This window comes from Podarcis muralis, chromosome 1 (assembly GCF_964188315.1).
Source record: "Podarcis muralis chromosome 1, rPodMur119.hap1.1, whole genome shotgun sequence".
NCBI classification, from domain to species: domain Eukaryota; kingdom Metazoa; phylum Chordata; class Lepidosauria; order Squamata; family Lacertidae; genus Podarcis; species Podarcis muralis.
In genome coordinates, this window is record NC_135655.1 from 117,499,081 (window position 1) to 117,520,023 (window position 20,943).

The 20,943-nt window shown below is 46.2% G+C and overlaps 1 protein-coding gene across 1 annotated transcript in view; it reads right to left on the reverse strand.

The window, feature by feature from the left end:
• The window catches only part of MYO3B (myosin IIIB), a 252,794-nt gene that overhangs the window by 228,310 nt on the left and 3,541 nt on the right, over nt 1-20,943 (reverse strand). Inside the window, exons 3-5 of the mRNA XM_077917134.1 lie at nt 13,943-14,047; nt 13,565-13,664; nt 1,394-1,470 (exon numbers count right to left, since the gene is read on the reverse strand). Coding sequence (XP_077773260.1) covers nt 1,394-1,470; nt 13,565-13,664; nt 13,943-14,047 — 282 coding nt within the window. The remainder of the gene's footprint in view (nt 1-1,393; nt 1,471-13,564; nt 13,665-13,942; nt 14,048-20,943) is intronic.

The following is a 20,943-nucleotide window of genomic DNA, read 5'->3' on the forward strand; positions in this document are numbered from 1 at the left end:
GGCTTTTCCGTGCGCTGCTCTGGTTTGCCAAAAGCAGCTTAGTCATGCTGGCCACATGACCCGGAAGCTGGATCCCTTGGCCAATAAAGCGAGATGAGCACCGCAACTCCAGAGTCGGCCACAACTGGACCTAATGGTCAGGGGTCTCTTTACCTTTTAAGGAGTCTCAAAGCAGCTAACATTCTCCTTTCCCTTCCTCCCCCACAACAAACACTCTGTGAGTTGAGTGAGGCTGAGAGACTTCAGAGAAGTGTGACTGGCCCAAGGTCATCCAGCAGCTGCATGTGGAGGAGCGGGGAATCGAACCCGGTTCACCAGATTACGAGTCCACTGCTCTTAACCACTACACCACACTGGCTCTACAATGTGACTTCCTAAGGCTAGAGATGTACTGGAACAACAGAACACTCTGGACCAGGGACTTCTGCTGCAGTTTTTTCCCTCCTAATCTGAATTCCGGGCCTCCTCCCCTAAAGAAGGGGGGGGGGTCCTGATTCTATTGCCATGACACTGACACATTCATGACACTCACCATATGAGTTTACTGTTGGAGGGAGTGTTGCCAGATTAGAGAAACTGTAGCATTTAACAAATTCCTTTGATGACCTGCTATATAGAATCAGGTTGCATGTAAAGCAGATTCAGTGGGAAACTGCCATTCACCATAGATGTGGGTTCAAACTTTGCTGCCCTGTTTTTGGCACATAACTTCGGTCACCTCAGCTAAATCCCAATCTTCTTACTCGGCTTATTCTTAAAGATGGATGGCTCGTATCCTATATATAAAGGGGGTTTGAGAATTCAGATAACATGTATCTCAAAGCCCTGAAATCTTAAATCTAGCTTTTTATTTTTGTATTTAATATAACTTATGTACTACTTGATGGGACGCGGGTGGCGCTGTGGGTAAAAGCCTCAGCGCCTAGGACTTGCCGATCGAAAGGTCGGCGGTTCGAATCCCCGTGGCGGGGTGCGCTCCCGTTGTTCGGTCCCAGCGTCTGCCAACCTAGCAGTTCAAAAGCACCCCCGGGTGCAAGTAGATAAATAGAGACCGCTTACTAGCGGGAAGGTAAACGGCATTCCGTGTGCTGCGCTGGCTCGCCAGATGCAGCTTTGTCACGCTGGCCACGTGACCCAGAAGTGTCTCCGGACAGCGCTGGCCCCCGGCCTCTTGAGTGAGATGGGCGCACAACCCTAGAGTCTGTCAAGACTGGCCCATACGGGCAGGGGTACCTTTACCTTTACCTTTTATGTACTACTTGATTGTCAAAAACACACACACCAAAAACAACAAATAACAAGACAACGAAATTAGCAGTTAAAAAAACACACCAGTTCAAAGCAGCTATTTAATAGAAGTAAGCGTACACACGATAAGCAAACCAATGCTCACCTCAGGAGCCATCCAAAATGGGGTTCCAACTGATGTGTTTCTCCTCAGCCTCGTGCTGGTAAGCTGTGCAGAAACACCTGTAATGATAAAATGCATTCCAAATATTGGCACAACAGCATTCCTTTTTGAAAACTGATCCTTATTGCCCTTTCAATACAATGCCAGAGAGAGCAATCAAGGTCAATAGATTTACACAATTCCCCCCACTAATGGGTGACAATTCTAAAGTCAGGCAATTCTAAAGTCAGTGCATTTTGGAATTGCCTAGCCAAGATGTCATTCCCAGAATCAATTGAGGCTTCTGTTTGAATAGAATCAATCACCTTCTATGGTGGCGCATCTCTGCCATTTGGACAGATGTCAATCAAAGTACACTTGTGATTGGCAGATCATTTGGCACCAAGTACATCATATAAATTATTTATTTATATTTATTTATTTATTTATTTATTTATTTATTTATTTATTTATTCCCAGCCCATCTGGTTGAGTTTCCCCAGCCACTCTGGGCGGCTTCCAATCAAGTGTTAAAAACAATACAGCATTAAATGTTAAAAACTTCCCTAAACAGGGCTTTACATATATATGTTGTTTGTTTGTGTGTGTGTGTGTGTGTGTGTGTGTGTGTGTGTGTGTGTAAAGGTAAAGGACCCCTGGACGGTTAAGTCCAGTCAAAGTCGACTATGGGGTTGCGGCACTCATCTCGCTTTTCAGGCCAATGGAGCTGGAGTTTGTACACAGACAGCTTTCTAGGTCATGTGGCCAGCATGACTAAACTGCTTCTGGTACAACAGAACACTGTGACAGAAACCAGAGTGCATGGAAACGCTGTTTACCTTCCCGCCACAGCGGTGTCTATTTATCTACTTGCACTGGTGTGTTTTCGAACTGCTAGGTTGGCAGGAGCTGGGACAGAGCTCACTCTGTCATGCGGATTTGAACCGCCGACCTTCCGATCAGCAAGTCCAAGAGGCTCAGTGGTTTAGACCACAGCGCCACCTGCTCCCTTTTTACATTATATTGCAGCTGTGGAAATCTCGATGGGTCCCTCCAGACTGGTATCTTATTGCAGATGTATACTGCAACCTTTTATTGACACAATCATAGTGATTAGTGATGGATTTATTCTGCTTCAGTTTGATCTGCAATATAGGCACTCCCCCATTCATGTGCGATCGACTCATGCACAACCGTGTACAGTGGTACCTCGGGTTACAGACGCTTCAGGTTACAGACTCCGTGTACAGTGGTACCTCGGGTTACAGACGCTTCAGGTTACAGACTCCGCTAACCCAGAAAAAGTACCTCGGGTTAAGAACTTTGCTTCAGGATGAGAACAGAAATTGTGTGGCAGTGGCGCGGTGGCAGTGTGAGGCCCCATTAGCTAAAGTGGTACCTTAGGTTAAGAAAAGTTTCAGGTTAAGAACGGACCTCCAGAACGAATTAAGTTCTTAACCCGAGGTACCACTGTATACGCATGGTGCCAGGAAATCATTCCATTCAAACCCGGAAATGGCAGGAGAGAGCTCATGTCTTGCGAGTACACTCTTCTTGGAGCCCGAAGAGGACATCAGTGAGGGAACCCTGAAGCAACCTGGAGGCTCATTGTGGCTGCTCATTCTCCCCACCTAACAGCTGATCTGCAGGGCTGTGTGGAGAGAGTCTCTTCCTTTAAATTCCTAGGAGTTTATCTCAGTGAAGACCTTACTTGGAAAATCAATACAACCCAGGTGGTTAAGAAGGCCCAACAGAGACTCCATCTCCTCAGAGTATTGTGAAAGGACGATGTCAATCAACATTTGATGATCTCCTTCTACTGGTCCACAACAGAAAGTGTCCTTTCATACTGCATCACGGTGTGGTACACTGGTTTGACATGAACTGATAGGAAATGCCTACAGAGGGTGGTGAATACAGCACAAGATATTATGGGCTGTCCTATGAATCCGCTGGATGACATAGCGGAAGAACGTTGCCTCAGAAGAGTGAGGAAAATTCTCAGGGATGATTCACACCCTGGCCGGCACTTTCTTGATCTCCTGCCCTCGGGCAGAAGATACAGAAGCATGATTAGTTGCACCAACAGGGTAAAAAACAGCTTCTATCCGTGGGCTGTTAGGCTGCTGAATGAAAAGATAACAACAGGGCAACTGACTTTCTGGTTTGGTGGGTTTGTGTCAGTAAATGAGGGGAATTAAGACGAAGAGAGCTGAGTGGGAGGTGCTCGTGTAATCTCACTGTATACAAGTTGTACAAGTGACAATAAAGTATTTCAATTTCAATTTCAAGTGCAGCAGCAGCAGGAGGAGTTGCTTTTCCACTTACCCCCCAGCCTCCTGCCAGTCCCAGAGCTTCAATGTCAGTTGTGGATATTTTTTACATACATTTTACATTTTGGGTGTAAAAGGGTGCTCCCCACTTTACACAACTTCACTTATGCACACAGGGGCCTGGAACATAACCACTGCATAAATCGCCTGTACTCCTCCAACGCAACCACGTTATTGCTGCCCCGAGGCACTTTAGCACAACAAAAGCAGGAAAGTTATGGGATTTCAGGAGGATATCCACTGACTGGAAATGAAAAAGGTTGGCCACCTCAAAATGCTTGTATTGGAAGTGGAATCACAAGTAACAGCATCGTGAGCACAAATCATGGTAAATGTGCAATAAAAGGATGTCTGGGGAGCCTAATCTCCACCTGTATTTGGGAACTGAAGACCTTATAGAGTCATCCAACGAAGAACAAATTATGTACTATAAGAGGGATAACTCAGAGAAGTTCGGAGTAATTTGGCATCCATTTACAGAACTGTTCACTAACTGAATATTGATCTTTGTAGTTCTCTCCCATGTGCAAAAATTTCCTTTTCTGTAATTTGCTGTAGATGGCCTAGAATCTGTATTCAATTTTAAAATGGCTCTCTTGGGCTTAATAGCATGTATTGATCACAACCAAAAGTGACAAGTTCATAAGAGTAAACAGGTATTCAGCAGTCATGTCTGCATCAGACTTAAACTAGACTTAAAGGCCCTTCCCTTCCCTTGGGCATGGTAGTTTTCGAAGGGGAAGATGGGGACCGCCCCCCAAACAGAATTTTCAGCACCTTGACCAAATTACAACCCCCAGGATTCATTGGGGAGAGCAGAGACAAATCAGTGTGTGAAACCAATAGGGTGTATTCAATGGTGGTTTTGTGCTGGGAGAAAGTGGGCCACCCTGTTTTCAACTTTGTTGTTGTTGTTGTTTAGTCGTTTAGTCGTGTCCGACTCTTCGTGACCCCATGGACCAGAGCACGCCAGGCACCTCTGTCCTCCACTACCTCCCGCAGTTTGGTCAAACTCATGCTAGTAACCTCAAAAACGCTGTCCAACCATCTCGTCCTCTGTCGCCCCCTTCTCCTTGTGCCCTCCATCTTTCCCAGCATCAGTGTCTTCTCCAGGGAGTCTTCTCTTCTCATGAGGTGGCCAAAGTACTGGAGCCTCAGCTTCATGATCTGTCCTTCCAGTGAGCACTCAGGTCTGATTTCCTTAAGAATGGATGCATTTGATCTTCTTGCCGTCCATGGGACTCTCAAGAGTCTTCTCCAGCACCATAATTCAAAAGCATCAATTCTTCGGCGATCAGCCTTCTTTATGGTCCAGCTCTCACTTCCATACATCACTACTGGGAAGACCATGGCTTTAACTATACGGACCTTTGTTGGCAAGGTGACATCTCTACTTCTCAAGATGCTGTCTAGGCCTGTCATTGCCCTTCTCCCAAGAAGCAGGCGTCTTTTAATTTCGTGGCTGCTGTCACCATCTGCAGTGATCATGGCGCCCAAGAAAGTAAAATCTCTCACTGCCTCCATTTCTTCCCCTTCTATTTGCCAGGAGGTGATGGGACCAGTGGCCATGATCTTCGGGTTTTTTGATGTTGAGCTTCAGACCATATTTTGCGCTCTCCTCTTTCACCCTCATTAAAAGGTTCTTTAATTCCTCCTCACTTTCTGCCATCAAGGTTGTGTCATCTGCATATCTGAGGTTGTTGATATTTCTTCCGGCAATCTTAATTCCAGCTTGGGATTCATCCAGCCCAGCCTTTCGCATGATGTATTCTGCATATAAATTAAATAAGCAGGGAGACAAAATACAGCCTTGTCGTACTCCTTTCCCAATTTTGAACCAATCAGTTGTTCCATATCCAGTTCTAACTGTAGCTTCTTGTCCCACATAGAGATTTCTCAGGAGACAGATGAGGTGATCAGGCACTCCCATTTCTTTAAGAACTTGCCATAGTTTGCTGTGGTCGACACAGTCAAAGGCTTTTGCATAGTCAATGAAGCAGAAGTAGATGTCTTTCTGGAACTCTCTAGCTTTCTCCATAATCCAGCGCATGTTTGCAATTTGGTCTCTGGTTCCTCTGCCTCTTCTAAATCCAGCTTGCACTTCTGGGAGTTCTCGATCCACATACTGCTTGAGCCTTCCTTGTAGAATTTTAAGCATAACCTTGCTAGCGTGTGAAATGAGTGCAATTGTGCGGTTTTCAACTTAGCCAGGCTATATGGGGTGTTACAGGAGGGGTAGTACCACTGGTGGGGGACACACCATACACCTTCTGGGGTAGTTTCGCATCTTTGGTCCCCAACCCTGCATTCAGCTAACACCTGTGGCTCCTAGAACAGCCTTTCTCAACCTGTGGGTCCCCAGATGTTGTGGAACTACAACTCCCATCACCCCTAGCTAGCAAGGCCAGAGCTCAGGGATGATGGGAGTTGTAGTCCAACAACATCTGGGGACCCACAGGTTGAGAACCGCTGTCCTGGAAGCTGTCTGCATGCGACAGCAGCCACACCCTGGAATGGCTTCCACTGGATGGCTAAACCAGGTGAGGGCAGCCAATGGGTCTCAAACCGTCAGTGAGTTAGGGACTTGCCCTGCACATGAAGACAAGCTCTGGCGGATTGAGTGGACAAGACCAACGGTGGGTCCAATGGTCAAGAAGGTGGTTTCTGCACGTGCTGTAGAGGGAGAAGGGGCTTGTCAACCTGGGAAGGTAGCCCATCTAGGAGAAGAAGAACTCTGATCTGAAACCTCTGCTGCCTTGTGGGATGTCTTCAGAAGAAGAAAAGTCTAAGAAGTAAACCCGACACAAAGCTGGAGTGCAGTCCCTAAGACAGTTGGACGGTGCCTTGCATACCTCCTTTCGGCAGCAACTCCAGCAGCCAAGCTGGTGCCAAACATATTGCTCTGCTTTCCTTCAGACCACATCAGTGAGACCAAGCTGGGGCTGTCATCTGGACAGCCCAGGACCTCCATACACACTGCCCAGGCTTGCACCCTGTGGAGGTCACTTCAGTGCTCCTAACACAGCCATTTGACTTCACCTCTGGAGAAACACTCCATTGTCTCTTAAGAAAGATGAATGCCAACAACAACAAGGTAACCTCACCATTTTTCAGGGTATCATTTAGGGAGTATGGGGGAGGCATTTTCTCTGACCTCTGTTGCATACCAGATGTAATATCAGGAGCACCTGTATTTCTACCAACCAGGTTCTTCCTGCTGCACATTCCTTTGCATGTTTATTCAAAAGTAAGTTCCATTGAGTTCAACAGGCCTTACACTCGGTAAGGATTACCAGCTCCATCTGGTACGCAGGCTGAGAACCTATCTGCCTGCAGACTGTCTCTCCAGAGTGGTACATGCTCTGGTTATCTCCCACTTGGACTACTGCAATGCGCTCTACGTGGGGCTACCTTTGAAGGTGACCCGGAAACTACAATTAATCCAGAATGCGGCAGCTAGACTGGTGACTGGGAGTGGCCGCCGGGACCACATAACACTGGTCTTGAAAGACCTACATTGGCTCCCAGTACGTTTCCGAGCACAATTCAAAGTGCTGGTGTTGACCTTTAAAGCCCTAAACAGCCTCGGTCCAGTATATCTGAAGGAGCGTCTCCTCCCCCATCATTCTGCCCGGACACTGAGGTCCAGCTCCGAGGGCCTTCTGGCGGTTCCCTCATTGCGAGAGGCCAAGTTACAGGAAACCAGGCAGAGGGCCTTCTTGGTAGTGGCGCCCACCCTGTGGAACGCCCTCCCATCAGATGTCAAAGCGAAAAACATATACCTGACATTCAGAAGACATCTGAAGGCAGCCCTGTTCAGGGAAGTTTTTAATATGTGACATTTTAGTGTATCTTTCATCTTTGTTGGAAGCCGCCCAGAGTGGCTGGGGAGACCCAGCCAGATGGGCGGGGTACAAATAATAAATTATTATTATTATTATTATTATTATTATTATTATTATTATTATTATTATTATAGTGGCCACAGGAATGCAGCGAAAGCCATTATTGTTTTGAATAGTATAATCATTCTATATATACTTGAGGTATAAAGATGAAATAGAAGGGCTACAAATGCTCCGGAAAATACACGCTTTCGTTTTGCTATGTTTTGTTGTTTTGCAATTCAATCTTGAATATATCAAAGAGCAGGAGAGACATTTGGATATACTTTGTACCATCTTAAGAATTTTGGCCACTGCGTAAGTGCAAACACACTGAAATCTGAAATTGTGCCTCTGTCATTCTGTGGAATAAATGGACAGCGCTTAGGTTTCCTCCAGTTTCAAAATGGGTTTGGAATGCAGGTAGATTTCATTTTAGCAAACACATTACATTTTGTGCCATCAAATATTTTGCAAGAGGTTTTTTTGAAATGTCAGAAATGTATGTCAAAGGATCAGACAAAAAGCCACCTAAACTTATGGCTCTCTCATCCAACTCTTCTCTAACTAAAGCACAGCCAGTTGATAGCATCAATCGCTTGCCATTCTTGTTCTATTTTGGATTTTATATCCCACTGTGGGAGTGCAACATGGTGATTATGTGCAAAATATTGAAAAATGCTACTCAACCAATATTATTCCCCCTTTTTTTTTTTTTACTTCCTCCCTCCGATGTGCTCTTTTCTTTTGGCATTGACGGGTTATTTCCTGCAGCTCAAGCAAGTTGCTGGTGCTAATTATTGTCCCGGGAAGACAGCATCAGATAAAATGTGATTTCCACCCCTTACCCTTTAGATGCCAATGAGACTACTCAATAAGCTGTTGCTTTAGGCTAGTTGTTTGCCCAATGGCTCCTCAAAACTGTGTGTTTCAACTACTCGTCAATAACGAATTTCTGCACCTCCCTGCAATAAACAGGCATCTGCTCTCACATTCCTTGCACAAAGCAATCACAGAGCCTTTGCTTTTAAAATAAATTCAGCTACTTTGGAAGTACCAGGGAATTAGCACTTACTGAAGTGCCAAATGGGATGTATATAAAGCAGTTTATTCTGCTTGGCAATTGCTGCCCAGTAGAGTTGTTTTTGAGAAGCCACATTTACATACTGAAAGGTTTCCCCCCCTAAAAAAAATAAATTGTGGTTTCATAGAATCATAGCAATCTGGAGTTGGAAGGTACCTTGAGGATCATCTAATATGTAGGAATGTGCAGCTGTCCCATACAGGGAATCGAACCTGCAACCTTGGCATTATCATCGTCACACTCTAACCAACTGCGCTACCGACCTGATGTGAATTACCGGTACTTCTCTGTCTTGTTGTGTTGGCTCAGTGTTTTCCAAACTTGGGTCTCCAGCTGTTTGTGGACTGCAGTTCTCATCAGTCCTGACCACTGGTCCTGATAGCTAGGAATGATGGGACTTGTAGTCCAAAGACAGCTGGAGACTCCAGTATGGGAAACGCTGTCTTCGCTGGTTAACTCTCTCAACTCAGTATTATGCATGTTTATTCACTTCTTTATATAATTGTTGTAACCCTCTGGACAGGAATTTGGGTGGGGTGGTGGCGAGTGAGTGTGGAGGTTTATTGCAATATCCTCAGATGGGCAATAGCTTTATAAAGGTAAAGGTACCCCTGCCCGTACGGGCCAGTCTTGCCAGACTCTAGGGTTGTGCGCCCATCTCACTCAAGAGGCCGAGGGCCAGCCCTGTCCGGAGACACTTCCGGGTCATGTGGCCAGCGTGACAAAGCTGCATCTGGCGAGCCAGCGCAGCACACGGAAACGCCGTTTACCTTCCCGCCAGTAAGCGGTCCCTATTTATCTACTTGCACCCGGGGGTGATTTCGAACTGCTAGGTTGGCAGGCGCTGGGACCGAGCAACGGGAGCGCACCCCACCGCGGGGATTCGAACCGCCGACCTTTCGATTGGCAAGCCCTAGGCGCTGAGGCTTTTACCCACAGCGCCACACGCGTCCCCAATACCTTTATAGGAGCAACCAAAAATGCCACGAAGTTGTGAGCAAGCTACACCAGATGTTAGAAGTAAAAATAGAAGGGGTTGGGAGAACAGGGGGGGAACACACCATTGCCCAGCTACCTGATTTGTTTCTCCTGCCTGCAACCCCATCAAACTTCATCAAATTCTATGAAGCTATCTTCTGCACATGCACAACGAACATCTGCACTGCACACACTTCTGCTTAAGTGTGGCCTCCATTTTCAAATTCAATAGAAGATGGTTTGAGGGCAAATGAACCATATAGGAGTATTTCTCAAGAAGCTACAAGATAAAGACGGGTTTTTGCTGATGTCATGTGTAAAAAGGTAAAGGTAAAGGGACCCCTGACCATTAGCTCCAGTCGTGGCCGACTCTGGGGTGGCGGTGCTCATCTCGCTTTATTGACCGAGGGAGCCGGCCTACAGCTTCCGGGTCATGTGGCCAGCATGACTAAGCCACTTCTGGTGAACCAGAGCAGCGCATGGAAACACTGTTTACCTTCCCGCTGGAGTGGTACCTATTTATCTACTTGCACTTTGACATGCTTTCGAACTGCTAGGTTGGCAGGAGCAGGGACCGAGCAACAAGAGCTCACCCCGTCGTGGGGATTCGAACCGCCGACCTTCTGATTGGCAAGCCCAAGCGGCTCAATGGTTTAGACCACAACGCCACCCGCATCCTACCCATGTCATGTGTACCTGGCTTCAAACACCAGCAGTGGAAGCACATTGGAGCCAGACTAACCAGCAATGTGTGCATAGCCTCTGTCCCAAGATGGTGATTGCGAACTGATTGCGTTAGTTGCTGCTAGGCGCTTGCAAGTATGGGGTGGTGGGAGGAAGACGCAATGCGCTGACCCCATTTTTGAAGACATAAAACTTGGCTGCGTGAGTCACATCTGCCTCGTCTCTTTTTATTATTGCTATCGTTATTACTTGAATTAGCATCCTCCTCAAGAAATCAGCAAGCTTATTCAGAAGTCTGCTGCAAAACCCACTTCTTCCCGTCTCTCTTTCATCCTTTTATGGAGGCTTCCAATTTTCAGTCACACTCATATCTTACAGCTGTAATTGCAAATTAAACGGATCTGTTAGCTTTTGGACCCAGAGGACCACTTCAGCTTCTGCCGAGAGTGAATAAATATGCTAAAGGCTAGTCAAAACTGTTTTAGAAAGAACAGTGCCTTCTTTTCGTATGGAAAAGATAATATTTAAAATCTAGAGATTTCCTCTTTGCCTTCGCCGCACTGGGGGAAAAGAGCCTCTCCCCAATATTATTTCTGTGAACAAATGCTCTGATCTAGCAAGCAGCATGAGGGAGAAGCATGGAAGGTGCCCGACAATAAATGTTGTTAATGTAATGAAACGGAAGGTACATTCTTTCACCTTTGGTGGACGTGCCCAAGGATTAAGGCTTTCCGGGAGATGATCTATAATGAAATGAAAAAGGTATTTAAATATACCTTTCTGAAGAAACCAGAGGCCTTTCTCCTGGGCATTGTCGGCCAATTGGTGCCAAAGAAGGATAGAACTTTCTTTATGTATGCTACAACAGCAGCAAGAATACTGATTGCAAAGCATTGGAAGACACAGGATCTACCCACCAGGGAAGAATGGCAGATGAAGCTGATGGACTACATGGAACTGGCGGAAATGACTGGCAGAATCCGAGACCAGGGAGAAGAGTCGGTGGAAGAAGAGTGGAAAAAAATTAAAGTATATTTACAAAAATATAGCAAAATTAATGAATGTTAGAAGGATGCTGGAATGAAGTTACATAGTTTTAGCAGAAATGTTATAAAGAACTAAGTAAAAATGGATTGTAATGGGTTAAAGTGTAAAATTTAAGGTCAGATTGGGTTAATGTAAATTATAGAACAAAAATTGAGAAAGATGGAAAGGATTTGCTGAAATAGCTAATTTGAATTAGAATACAAAAAAGGGAGGTGCGAGGAGGTCGATGAAGCAAGTAAATGAAAGACAAGGATATGGAAATACTGGATGTGTTTTTAAATGTTTTTGTTCTTAAATGTTTTTGTGTGGGTTTTTATATTGTTGTGCTGTATTGTTTTTTCATTTTGCTTTTTTATTTTTTTATGTATTGTAACTTCTTATTGTTTTTCTTTTTCTTTTTTTCTTTTTTTGTAATTGTTAAACTTTTAATAAATATCTTTTGGGGGGGGGGGTGGAAGCATGGAAGGTTCCTGGCGTGATTCGATTGCCAGGGCTGCCCAATCAGGTAACTGGTTGGGAGTCCTGATCCCACCACCGACACAAAAAACCTGGGTGTTACTATTGACAATTAATTGAGCAAGATAGGGGCACGTATACACAGCTGGTGTGCTTTACGTACAATCAGATCAGGACCAGAGTTTTCCCTCTCTTCCTTCCAAACTGTTTTGTAATTTCTGGGGGTTCCGTCAGAGCAGGTAATAGACAGCATCTTAAAAAGCAGAGACATCACCTTGCCAACAAAGGCCCTTATAGTTAAAGCTATGGTTTTCCCAGTAGTGATGTATGGAAGTGAGAGCTGGACCATAAAGAAGGCTGATCGCCGAAGAATTGATGCTTTTGAATTATGGTGCTGGAGGAGACTCTTGAGAGTCCCATGGACTGCAAGAAGATCAAACCTATCCATTCTGAAGGAAATCAGCACTGAGTGCTCACTGGAAGGACAGATCCTGAAGCTGAGGCTCCAATACTTTGGCCCCCTCATGAGAAGAGAAGACTCCCTGGGAAAGACCCTGATGTTGGGAAAGATGGAGGGCACAAGGAGAAGGGGACGACAGAGGACGAGATGGTTGGACAGTGTTCTCGAAGCTACTAACATGAGTTTGACCAAACTGCGGGAGGCAGTGGAAGACAGGAGTGCCTGGCGTGCTCTGGTCCATGGGGTCACAAAGAGTCAGACACGACTAAACAACAACAAATGTTTGGGGAGGCAGTTCTGCTATCTTTCTGCCGGATGGAAATAGCTGGACCGCGGGGAGAGAAAATGCCCCCTATTTACCCTTCCCACAAGCACAGGAGCAATCTGGCTGGTTCCTCCCTCAAACAGCAGCTTCTGCCTTCTCCAAGCTTCTCCTCTGCCTTCTCCCTCCCATGACTCCACCCAAGACTTATAAGCTCCCGGGAGGAGGCTGGGAGCTTGTGTTATTTCACCAGCTCCACCCTCCGGCTTGTTTGGCCTGATTGCTGGTCAGGCTTCCTGAGAGTAACCAGATAGACTAGCAGCTTCATCCTCCTCTTCCCCATACCTGAGAACACAGGAGGCTGCCTTATTGTTATGTGCTGAGTTGAATAGGATCCAAAATGCAGCCGTCTGATTGGTCCTAGAACAATAGGATTCAGAATGCAGCAGTCTGATTGGTCCTAGAACAATAGGCTCCAGAATGCAGCAGTCTGATTGGTCCACAGGAGCCACCCAATCCAGCTCCAGGTGGAAGTGAATCCACAACCTGATTGGCCTACAGGAGAATCCCAGAATTAGCCAATCACGTGGGGCCCATTGTGTAAATAATGTATATAAAGCAGACATTCTGGGGGGACTTCCATTCCTCCTCACCACTATGAGCTGAATAAAGAGCATGAAATCCACTCTCGACTCCGAGTATATTTCACTTATAGTGAGCAGACCTTTGGGTGCAGCTCCAGGATTTCAAATGAGGCCTACTGGGAGATTCCAGATATCGAACCTGGGCACTCTTGCCTGCAAAGCGTGAGCTCTGCTGCCTCTGAGCTACGACCCCTTCTCTAGCATTGCTACGTTCGCGCATTTTGTGCCTTCTCATTTCAAGATTCCACCCCGAAAGAACACTCAGGTGAAGAGACTTCTCTGCTTTCCCATGCAGTCAAAAAACCCAGTAACCTTGGTCTAAAGAAAGAAGCTGTGCATTACCAAAGTCAACAAGCTTGACTCCTCCTTCTGTCGTCAGGAGAATGTTGTTCCCCTTGACGTCACGGTGAATGATCCGGTTGTTGTGTAAGTGCTGAAGACCCTGGTGCCAAAAAAAAAGAGGAGGAGGAGGGGAGGGGAGAGAGAGAAGATGCTAACTCCCATTTTGAAATGTAATTTCCCTAATTTTAGGGAGGGCAATCAAAACAATCTGCAGGCAAACTGTTAGATGCATCACATCCTGCAAACAGCCCCCCCGCTGCTGCTATAACAAAATCCGCGTTTTACTGTCAGCCACGCCATCATTTATAAATAGAAAATGTCATCAGTTGGGTAAATTGCACCCTCTGCTGTCATTAGAAGCTTAATGAACATCCTTACCAGGAGAGCGCCGTATAAGATGTACGAGATTATAGCTTCATCCAACTGCTGGCCACACTTCAGCAAGCCTTTGACAAGGTCTGTGACAGAACCTCCGTTGCACAGCTGCAAAAAGGGGGTGGAAGAGGGGAAAGAGAAGGAGAGCAACAGGCCTGTTTAGCTTGCAGATCTCTGCTTTCATGGATCAAGTAACAATATATACACACAAGAGATTCGACCGTAGCTGTCAACCGTTCCTTATTTGGCGGGAAACTCCTTTATCCCAGCGCCGTGTCCCGCTGCTGTCCCTTATTGAAGATGTCCCTTAAATTTCCAGGGTTTCAAAGGAAGCAGCTCCTCTCCTCTCCCTCCCTGCCGGCCAGGGAGGAGGGAGGCTCCAACTGTGTTGCTTGGCTGCCCGGCCCACCCCCCTCCAGCCTCCTCTCACCAGCCTTGGCCCCCGGGAGCCCCTTCCCGCTGGGACTGGCGGGAGCCTCGGGCCCTTCTGCCGCCATCCTCCTCGCAGCCGCCAAACTATGAATTGCTGAGGAGCCTTGAGAGGAGAGCGAGGGCAACCATAAAGAAAGCAGTTCAGAGAGAGGAGGAGGAGGCGCGGGTTGGTGTTCCAAGGACTAACCATAGAGGGGGAAAGTGGAGGAAGAACTGCAAGCGCTTCTCTCATAGATTTGTAGTGGTAGACTAGCATAGATGGTCTGATCTGCGGGTTTACTTCAGGCGCTATTCCCCCCCTCTTCCTCCCGCCCCACCTGATGGAATTGAGAGCTGCAGATGGAGCACGAGAGAAAAGATACAGAACTGCAGCAGCATCTTCATAGCTTGGACTTTGTTTTGCGCGAAAAGTGGTTGCCGCTTGTAGTTCTTTAATTGCAGTGTTTCATCAGCTGGTGTCTTGAGCAGCAACCTCTGGAAACGAAGAGCTAAAAACCGGCGCTGCTCTCCCAAATTATCTGGTCCCTTTTAACTTCGTATTTCAGCTGGTTGACTAAAATCTCTTATTTTGGCTGCTGATCCCTTATTTTCGAGGCTGCTGGTCCCTTATTTTCGAGGCTGCTGGTCCCTTATTTTCGAGGCTGCTGGTCCCTTATTTTCGAGGCTGCTGGTCCCTTATTTTCGAGGCTGCTGGTCCCTTATTTTCAAATCTGTAAGTTGACAGCTATGGATTCGGCGCTGGGCTGTAAGCTCATGAAGATGGAACTAGGCCCTCTTGATTCCCACAACACTTCCGTTTCCAAAGAGAAGCCACAATCCAGAAGCCTGTGAACTTCACTGGCTTCCCATTCTCAGGAATGGGAAACATGTGGCAGCTTTTCCAAATGCCTACACAGAGCATTGCTTCACATAGATGAAATCAAGGATGCTTGTGACCTGTTATTTACTGGTTTAATTTCTTTCCTGCTCTTCACCATGAGGTCCCAGGGCGGGTTATGGCCATTTTAAAAACACAGTATTAAAAACAGTTAAAAAACATTAGAATTAAGAGAGTGGGGTGGGTCCTAAAATATACATCTCATGGGTCAAAGGCTTTGTCATCACCACAAGGTATTATTAATGAGTACAGTGCTTCCATGGATAAATGCAGCTCCCCTAGACATAAAGCCTTCTCCTCAGGAGGGAAGCAAATCCCACTGCAAAATCATAGAATTGTAGAGTTGGAAGGGACCACGTGGGTTGTTATGTATTCAATGGTCTGTTTTTGCTTGAGTCTGGACTAAGGATTCTGAGCCCCTGTGTTCTGATTCGATACATGATATCCAATCGCAGAACATTTCAGGATTTGGGCCTCTGCCATTGGCCCTTAAACCCCAAGTCGTGATTCGCAGCTTGGAAGTTTAGACAGCCAATCACGTGGGGAGTGGGAGTGGCCCAGGCCTTCAGAAACGTATAAAAGCACTTGCTTTGCCCCTGTTGTCCAGTTCTGTTAGTTCTGTTATCACTGTGTCTTGCCTCGTGGGAAGCCACCTACACTTCAGGGGTCATCAAGTCCAAACCCCTGCAATGCAAGAATCTTTTCCCAATGTGGGGCTATAACCTATGACCCCGAGATTAAGAGTCTCACACTCTGCCGACCAAACTATTCCTTCTTCATTGCCTTCCTTCCACTGAGCTTTGCTCCTTGCCCAAAGTTACCTAAACTGAATTGAGTATTGTTGTTTTTAATGGGATTCATCTCTGTTTTAAAATATTGTGTGTGTGTCAGAAGTGGTATACTTTTATACTAACGTATCTTTTCTAAAACTGCTTTTTGTGTCAAGGAAAATCCAGGAGGGTGTGTGTGTGTGTGTGTGTGTGTGTGTGTGTGTGTGTGTGTGTGTTTAAGGGACAAGATTGATGGACTTGATAACTGGGAGGCCACAAATTACAGTCATTTCAAACCTTCACTCCATCAATACTCCTGCTGGCAGGCAATATAAAATAGATGGAAGACATATCTCTATACTCGGGCTTGATGGCGCATTCTGCCAACAACCGAGATGAAACATTCAGAATCCAGAAAAGCACAGCTTCTTGCAAACATTTTCCCCATCTATAGTTTTCCACACACTAAAACGGCGAGAGAGAAAGTAAAATCAAAACCTTTCTAAATGGATTTTTGCCCACATCATTAGTTCATCACTCATGTCTCTCCAGTAGCTATTTTGCTATCACTCTGGTGTCTTTTTTCTATGGCATTCATCAGGAGAATATCTCAGCTATAAAACCACATAGTTCTAGACGGACCAGTATATCTCCTCGAAGCAGCTCTGACCACCGTATGTTTGCTGTTTAGATCCATAACAACCCTATTAAGATGAGGTGTGAGCTCAAGAAGAACAAGAAGAGTTTGGATTTGATATCCCGCTTTATTACTGCCTGAAGGAGTCTCAAAGCGGCTAACATTCTCCTTTACCTTCCTCCCCCACAACAAAGCACCCTGTGAGGTGAGTGAGGCTGAGAGACTTCAGAGAAGTGTGACTGGCCCAAGGTCACCCAGCAGCTGCATGTGGAGGAGCGGGGAAGCGAACCCCGTTCACCAGATTACGAGTCTACCACTCTTAACCACTACACCACACTGGCTCTCAACCTGAGTGGCCTAGGAACATATAGTATGGCATGAGAGGTACAGTTGTGGATGTTTCTTTGCTTCTGTTTTGGTGCCTCATACTGGGGTTAGAAAAAGGCTTGTAGCCTCACAGTACAAAGTGGCCTTCCTCAACCTAAGGCCCTCTAGATCAAGGTTTCCCAAACTTGGGACAGCAGCTGTTTTTGAACTACAGTTCCCCCCATCCCTGAACACTGGTCCTGGTTGTCATGGTACTGCCAGAGAATGCACGGGAGGAGCAGGAACAGGCAGAGGGAGGTGGGCAGGAAGTGGCGACTGAGGAAAGAGGGGAAAGCCAGGAGGCAGGACGGCTCTCAGGCGCTGAACCATAGCCTCAGCACCACACAGGACGTTTTGGCACAGTGAAACAATGCCTGTTCCGTCTGCCAGGGAAAGGAGAGAGTTAAAGAGGGGGAGGGGGGAGAGGCATCACGTGAAACTTCCTCGCTTTTTCTGTTGGAGAAGAAGCCGGCATAAGCCACTCCCAGAATCTGAACCGGAGGATTCAGATGCATGATTGTAATGCGCTGCCTGTACATATGTAAAATAAAGACTGTATATATGTATCTCTGAGTGAGCGGAGGTGCTTCTTGCGAAGAGCATTCACAAGCCATCACACTGGTATCTGGGAATGATGGGAGATGTAGTCCAATAACAGCTGGAGACCCATCAGCACCAATCAGCATGGCCAATGACATACCCTCTGATACGGAGGGGGGGGCATGTCTTCTTCACCTTCTTCGCTACAATATATCCATTTATTTCCAATTGTCAATGTCAAAAGGAACTAAAATCTATAAAATTAATAGAAAATCAACGTGCCAATTTGCTCAATTTCTCTAGGACTCCATGACACCTCCCCTGTCCTCCATAATCCCTCAAGCAAGGTGTCAAGACCCTAATCCTGTCAAATCACTCTGCCAAGTCTTTCCTGCGGGCAATGCCAGGTGGCAGACCATGCATACATGGACCATTGTCTTCTCATCACCGGTAATCAGGATGTGCTTATCGGCGCATATCTCCAGCTCTGCATATTCCCCCCTCCCTCCTCCATATGTTAATCCGGTGTAACCCAACCTCTCCTTAATGTATTCATGATGTAACTGGGATGTATTTTGCACTGTATTCTGGGACATGGAGGGAGTTTCAAAAGTTCATGTCACCCCTTTCTCGCTGTTCAATCTCGTCTTGAACCTGTTGCGCAATAAACTTGGATCTTCTGCAGTTTGCTCCTGCCTCCGGCTGAGCTCATTTTTCCTCCGCAGGGACCCGCGGACTTAGTCCGACGAGCTGGGTGGCAGAGTAACCCCGCACCCAGATTTTACCGTAACACCTCCGACATTTCTCCATTGAAAACAAGGAGGTCCCATTCTAGAATGATGATTTTCCTATTTATACCCCACACATCTTACTGGGTTGCCCCAGCCACTCTGGGCAGCTTCCAACATCTATAAAAGCACAATAAAGCATTAAACATTGAAGATTCCACCTAAACATTAGGAAGAACTTCCTGACAGTAAGAGCTGTTCGACAGTGGAATTTGCTGCCAAGGAGTGTGGTGGAGTCTCCTTCTTTGGAGGTCTTTAAGCAGAGGCTTGACAACCATATGTCAGGAGTGCTCTGATGGTGTTTCCTGCTTGGCAGGGGGTTGGACTCGATGGCCCTTGTGGTCTCTTCCAACTCTATGATTCTATGATTCTATTCTATGATTCTAAACCTCCCTATGCAGGATTGCCTTCAGACAGCTTGAGGGTCGGATAACTCCATACCCCACAACATTTCTCCAGTGAAAATAGGGACATCATAAGGAAAAGGGGATCAAATCAGAAACCGGGATGACTTCTCTAAATCAGGGCCATCCCTGGAAAATAGGGACACTTGGAGGGTTTGGAGTGACTTGGGATCATGAGACCTGAAATCCGAAATATCTGGATGTAGCCATGTTGAGGGAGGTTGAGAAAGTTGGTGCATGAGGCCAGGGGGAGGCGAGGGGTTGGTGTGTGTGTGTGTGTGTGTGTGTGTGTGTGTGTGTGTGGTGCTTGCTTTTGTAAATAAGTGAACAGGGCTGCAGGAGTTCCTTTTTCCTCCCCTCACGTTGAGGTAATAATAACACTTTAGTCATGACAGGTCCAAGTGTTCAAAGGAGCGCTGAGTGAGAAAGGTATTGCTCACAGAGTATAAGCCTGGCAGAACGAAGATGCCCCGAGGGGAAATAAGAACTTTTAATTACATTTTCACCCCCAGAAGTTAGCCACATCACAAAGAATATATGATTTCATCAAAGAAACAGCAACAAAAAGCATTTGAGCCCTTTTGTATGGAGTTTCTTTCATTGAATTCAAGTGTTATAAATAGCAATTGCAGCACAACAGAGACAAAATTGGTATGCAAATCCTGAAGTGCAGGGTATTTCAGTTGGGTCAATAATGCTAACATTTTGCTAACTTTCTCCCCGCCTGCAGTTTCATGACTGCAATCCAGAGGGGGTGTGAATTATTCTGAAGGGCAAACAGGATGTGATTCAGTAGATGCATCAACAGGGGCTCCTGCAGGGTTTGGAATTTTATCAATAAGCAAAGCAGCAATACAGTCAGGAAACCAGTCCCTGGGGGAGGGGGTGTTTAGCCCTTTCTGCTTAAACCTGCTTTCCTGATTGAAATTGGGGGTGGGCAAGTGGTAGTTCGGGATCTACTGGCAGATCTCTGGTTGATTTGTAATAGATACAAATCCCAGTTGTTTTACAATAACAGCAAATCAACTTTCCCCACTCGAATTGGGCTGCAGAAATGAAGGACACTTATGCAAGAGTGGGCATCTGCATGAAAATTTTCTGAGCTGTTCAATTCTGGTACTGAAAAGAAATCAAATCCCTAATCCCCAAACATGATCCAAAGCCCCCTGTTCATAAATTCTTTTGCCACGTGGCTCTGTTCAGAAGATTTGTGGGTTCCAGTAAAACAACAACCCACAAAGTAGATCCGACGGGCCTGAAGCCTGCATACCCGCCAACATTTCTCCGATGAAAACAGGAAAAGTGGGACATTCCAGGATCAAATCAGAAACCGGGTTGGCTTCTCTAAATCAGGGAGGTCCCTGGAAAAGAGAGACACTTGGAGAGTCTGAACCTGTCCACTCGTGATCTAAATCACTCTTCAAAGCTACTACCTGTCTCATCAACAAAATCATACTCAGGTCAAATTGGAGCTTGGAGTGGCCATTTCAGCTAGGAGAAAGCAGCAACCAAACCCTCTCATCTCATCCCTATTTTTCCAATGCTGTCTGGGCCCTATAAAGGAAACTAGGAAACCATCTTCACTGATTATGGTTTGGCACACTGAGAGCTTCCCTCTTGGAAGCTGCCTCCACCCCAAAATGGATTTTTCAGCTACCCCGAGTCTGCAGTATAGCTTTGGGTGACACTTATTGCAAAGCAAAATGAGAGGGGTCTGGAGAACACTGTAGATGGCACCCATGGGTGGTACTCCCACGGGTGGTACTCCTTTCAATGACTCTTGCCACCCAAACCTTTTGCATGCTTCTTCCCTATAAGGCTACAACCTGATCAGGAACCAACACCCAGTATGTCTTGAGAGGATGACATCCCAAGAAACATGATGCTGTATGATTTAACTGCCGGTAGGATCAATTGAAAGAATGGAATGAGCTTAGGAAAGCTAATAAGCTTAGACTGGAATGAGCTTAGAGTTTAGGAAAGGCAGTTGCCGTGGTTCAGTGGCGTCCTTCAAACTGTGTCCTCCTTCAAGTTCTCACCCTATAACTTCATAGCCCACACATGAGACAAATAGTAGCTTCCAAAACCTGGGCATTAGAAATTGCACAATGAAGTTTTGTTTTGAATTTTCAGTGGAGAACGTGCCTCTCGACCATTTCAGATCAGCGTTACAACCAGTATGAAAGGCAT